At 39.7% G+C, this 4472-nt stretch overlaps 1 protein-coding gene across 1 annotated transcript; it reads right to left on the reverse strand.

Annotated features, from left to right (window-relative positions):
• Positions 1–1596: 1596 nt before the first annotated feature.
• On the reverse strand, positions 1597–4267 carry tum (Rac GTPase activating protein tumbleweed). The gene is made up of 4 exons (XM_017617998.1): positions 3973–4267; positions 2962–3916; positions 2100–2908; positions 1597–2029 (listed from the first exon to the last, which is right to left on the reverse strand). Exons 1-4 carry the CDS (start codon positions 4058–4060, stop codon positions 1959–1961), a joined length of 1923 nt encoding a protein of 640 aa, XP_017473487.1. The 5' UTR covers positions 4061–4267; the 3' UTR covers positions 1597–1958.
• Positions 4268–4472: the final 205 nt, after the last annotated feature.

A 4472-nucleotide genomic window follows, 5' to 3' on the forward strand; every position in this document is an offset into this window, starting at 1 on the left:
TTGGGTTTATATGGGGTTTGTCTGAGAATGAACTGCATTTTTGAAAATTCTTAGAAATAAATAAATAAACATAAGTGGCACACAGTGATATTGTGAAATTGTGTGTGTATTGAAATGGCGTGCTATAGATATGACCGATACTGTATATTAATTGACGGACGAAGTCCAGAGATTCATAAAACAACTTCTGAACCCATCAGCTTACCGACAGGCCTTGAACGGAATTCACAGAGGGTCAGTCTCGAGTTATATAGACTCTCAACCTGTGAATGCCGTTCTGGGTACACAAGACCCAGACGTTGACGAGAAAGAGCTTCGTCTGCCTCGGGAGACTCGGACAACAATAGCTCAACTTGTTGTTGTTGTAACAGCATGGAAAATCCCCAAAGTTTTTGGGGAGTGTTGCTGGAGTGACAGTCCTTGGCCAGATATAAATCTGGTTCGATCCGGTTACGTACACCCGACTGTCGTGGGAACGAATAGCCCAACTTCGCTCTGGCTATTGCAACAGGTTGAACGCGCAGAATAAATGCAGATGAGCCCAACGAATTCCTGACATGCGGAAAAACGCCCCATGACTCGCAGCACCTCTTCGCATGCCCACTGAACCCCACCCTGCCAACGCCTCTGTCCTTATGAACAGACTAATGCTAGTAGAGCTTGGCGACAACGATTGAGGGACTAATCGATCTGGACCGAGTTGTTGTAGCCGCTACAACAACAACGTACATAGATAATTCCTTTCATTACAGTTGGATATACGTAGCCGGAATGACGTAAGTTATAATTCGGCAATTAACCGTGGTTGTGCATATTGGACATTTCAGTCGATTATTGTTTAGAAATAAAAGAATCCATTATTTTACATATCTCAGTTAAAGATTAAGCACTCAACTAAGCGATATGCAGATCAAAGCAAACGTATTTCCAAAACTTTTTCGGGAAATACTTCATGATGGTACATAAAGAACAACCAAATAACAACGGTTCCCTATTTCTTCAGGCAAACAAAATAGTTTTAAAAAATGTAGTTCAGATGTCTTCTTTACTTAAATTTTTATTGCAAATATTTTTTTTTTTATTAAAAATAAATCCAATTTCTTGGCGTTTTTATAAAAGATTTTCAAAAGATCATAAAAAGAAAAGAAAATTATTTCATTTGATTTTATAATTAATTGTCCCCTAGACCAGTGCTCGTCAAAGTGGTGGTCCGCGGACCGGTGCCGGTCCGTAAGCCATAAGTCGCCGGTCCGCAAAGGGCGTCGCGAAATGGACAACGATTTTTTGATGTTTTATATTACTGTTTAATGAGGCTATATACAACTTGTATAATAAAAACAACTTAAATTTGTTAAACATTCATAAAAAATCGCTAATATCTGCTATCATTAAATGGTAATAGGTCATATATAGACACCCGGCTAATAAAGAAATTCATTTAAACAAATTTTAATACATATGTGAGAAGATCGTAAACGAAAAATAATCAATAAAAAAAGGTACCGGTCCCCGACGTAATAGAAAAACTGCAGCCGGTCCGTCACACTCAAAAGTTTGACGAGCACTGCCCTAGACATTTGTAAGCATAGGCTAATAGCAATTTTTACTGTAAGCTCGAGCACGAAGTGTACATAAATTCATGTATGTACGCATATAAAAAATCCTGAGTGATGCAAAATTGTAACAAAAAAGTATTCAATTCCAAGCGAGTTTGTGTTTAGTTTAAGAACAAATGAGGTACACAAAATATGCTAACCACATGTTAATTAAACTAATTATAAATGTGTGCCACCAAATAAATTAAAGTGTCGATGACAAACTAATCAAAATAATATTTTATAAATGCAGCTTTGCAATATATAATTTAAGTATAAAAATAATGCGCCAGTTGTTTAGCTGCATTACTTGAGACGGATGCTTTGACGGTTATTTATAAATATGTATCTAGCAGAAAATTTTCATTTTTTATATTGATAAGGCGGTGTAGCATGGAATTTTCGCTTTTTGAGTGTGCTTTTAAGTGGTGTAGCTGTAAATTGAAAAACAAAATATAAGTGCAATTGAAGAATCGTCTTACAGGCATAGCTTCCTGAACTCACCATATAACGAATACAAAGACTCTTTATTGTGACTCGGTGTGCGAGTTATGGTATTAGTTGAACCAATTGTTTGATTGTTTTCCTTGTCTGCATCCAATGTAACAAATTGTGCCCAATAATCGCCAGGAATCTTTAACAAATTCTGCATTGTGGTGAACTGCATGTATACCTCTGTGAAGATGGCATGACGATCGGGGTCGGCTGACGAATAGCCAACTATGGTTGGTCCAAATACGCGCGCAATATTATCAATTGGCATTAGAACTTCACGACACTCTGCAACCCGTAGAAAATGCAAAACCAAGAATGCCAAGGTATCGCGATTTGCCTGCGGCAAGGCATCGATCGCTTTGAAAAGGTCTTTTTGTATATCAGCTTCAGTGGGCTGTTGTACGGCGTTACAGAAATCTTTCCATAAGTTTGTAGGTATAAGGGGTTCCCTTAGAGATCGCAAAAAGTCTTTAACACATCCGCACAGCACATGTACATCGATGTTCCCCAAATGTGGTGTGTTCTTGCCGCGCAAGAAACGCTCTTTCAGCGCCTTTACTTCACGCTCCGACCCGGACACACGATATATACCAACCTCATTGAGACCTCGTGACTCGATTTCGTTGACGCAATGCACAATGAGTGCTGGTACCATCGGTGACACACTTGGTGCGTAATCGCTAATGTAGCCCATCATGCCTTTGATGGTTGGGGTCCCTGACTGCGGCACGCAGCTCACTGTCAGCGCGATTCGACAATCAGCATGACAACGTACTGGGCAGTCACGACAACGCACTCCTACTGTGCCAAAACGAATTCTGTAAAGGAAAGTGAATTAGAAAATGTCTCGCATTTAAAAATATAATCTTACTTCTTCTGGCAATGCGTACAAGTGTCGGTGCGTATGAAAGTACGTGATGCGAAATTATGATGACGCATCAACTGCGCGCGCATAGACGAGACTTGCGGCGAACATAGATTTACACCGGGCGCACATTTTATAGCAGTCATGGGTGTGATAGGTGGAGCAGTGGCATCCTTATAGGGCGAAGCGGTAGGAGTGATGCAATTTGCTTCCTCTGGACTAGCCTCCTTGTCTAAAGCCACTGTGCTTGTAATCGGAATAACTGGCATAGATTCAATAGTTGACTCTGCGCGTATAACACCATTTCCATCTTGTGGGATTGTCACTTTTGTGGTGGCGCAGATGCGGTCAGCACCAGGTGGTACATCCAATAAATGTTGTTGTATACCAGTACCACTACGACGTGTTGTAGACCGCCTTGAAGTGGCGCCTGGTGTTGACGGCAAGCCAGCACAGCTTGCACGCGATCTTTTGGCACCAACACACGGAATTGGATTTTTAGGCACAGATGGATGATGCTTTTGCCAACCAGTGGAGGGGCGCACATCAAGGAAGTCATCTTCAGACTGCGTTATAGATAAGTCGGATAAAAATGAACCAGTGGAGTTGATATCATTGCCATATTTTTCCTCTACCAAACGGTTCATTGATTTTCGCTTGCGTGGCAACGTGTTCAGAAAGGCCAACTTGTCGCGTGTCTCATTGTTTATATTGTTGTCCTTTTGCACCAAATCAGCTACTGCTATTATTTTCTTTTCCATCTGGTCGCGTTCATGTTCTGCTTCACGGCGCAATTTACTTTCTACTTCCAGCAAGCGGCGTGCATGGTACAGCTTCGTTTCTAAGTCTGCCATTGATTCCAGTGAAGCATCTAGCTCTTTCTGTATCCGTTGTGCCTCTTTGGCAGTGTCCAAACATTCTTTACGAAATTGCTCCTGCAAGCGGAGCACACGTAGGAATTCTAATAAATTATAAATTATTTGCTATGAATTATTTTGACTAAATTCAATCAGTTACCTTCCTCTGCGGTGCCATCAGTAAGTACTTGTATGCATCGACGAATATCGTCAAAGGTCGCTAAAGTGGATAACGCGGCCCCCGACATATTTGCGCCTCTTCTATATACTTAATACTTCGTTTAAAGATTAGCGCTTCTAGAGTTTTAAATTCAATACACCCAGCGTTTATTCTAATATCGTTCAATAAAAATCTCAAATAAAAATGTTTCAGAAAAACAACGCGCAGAAAATGCTTTCGAAAAATTTTTGACACAGTTGACCGTTGAATTGAAACAACAAATGCGCAGATGCTATCAAATCAGGGATGGAATTTCAAAATTTCAAAATGTGCCTAATGGTATTCAAAAAAGGTGCCGAAAAGAAAATGAGAGTGCCACAAAATTAATTTTCTTTTAAAGCGTTTTAGGAGCAATATATTTTTAGAAATAATATTTTTAAAATATACTAAAGTAATATATTAATTATTAATTAACTAAATTATTACAGTAAATCGCTTTT

The sequence above is a fragment of the Rhagoletis zephyria genome, unplaced genomic scaffold (assembly GCF_001687245.7).
Source record: "Rhagoletis zephyria isolate East Lansing unplaced genomic scaffold, Rhagoletis_zephyria_1.1 Rzeph_scaffold_01541, whole genome shotgun sequence".
Taxonomy (NCBI): Eukaryota; Metazoa; Arthropoda; class Insecta; order Diptera; family Tephritidae; genus Rhagoletis; species Rhagoletis zephyria.

Bases quoted from the DNA above. Each gene is read 5' to 3' on its own strand.
- tum (XM_017617998.1), bottom strand. From the start codon at position 4,060: ATGTCGGGGGCCGCGTTATCCACTTTAGCGACCTTTGACGATATTCGT. The intron at 2,909-2,961 runs GTAAGATTATAT...TTTCCTTTACAG, and splicing joins TGTACGCATTGCCAGAAGAA to AATTCGTTTTGGCACAGTAG. The intron at 2,030-2,099 runs GTGAGTTCAGGA...TTCAATTTACAG, and splicing joins GTCTTTGTATTCGTTATATG to CTACACCACTTAAAAGCACA.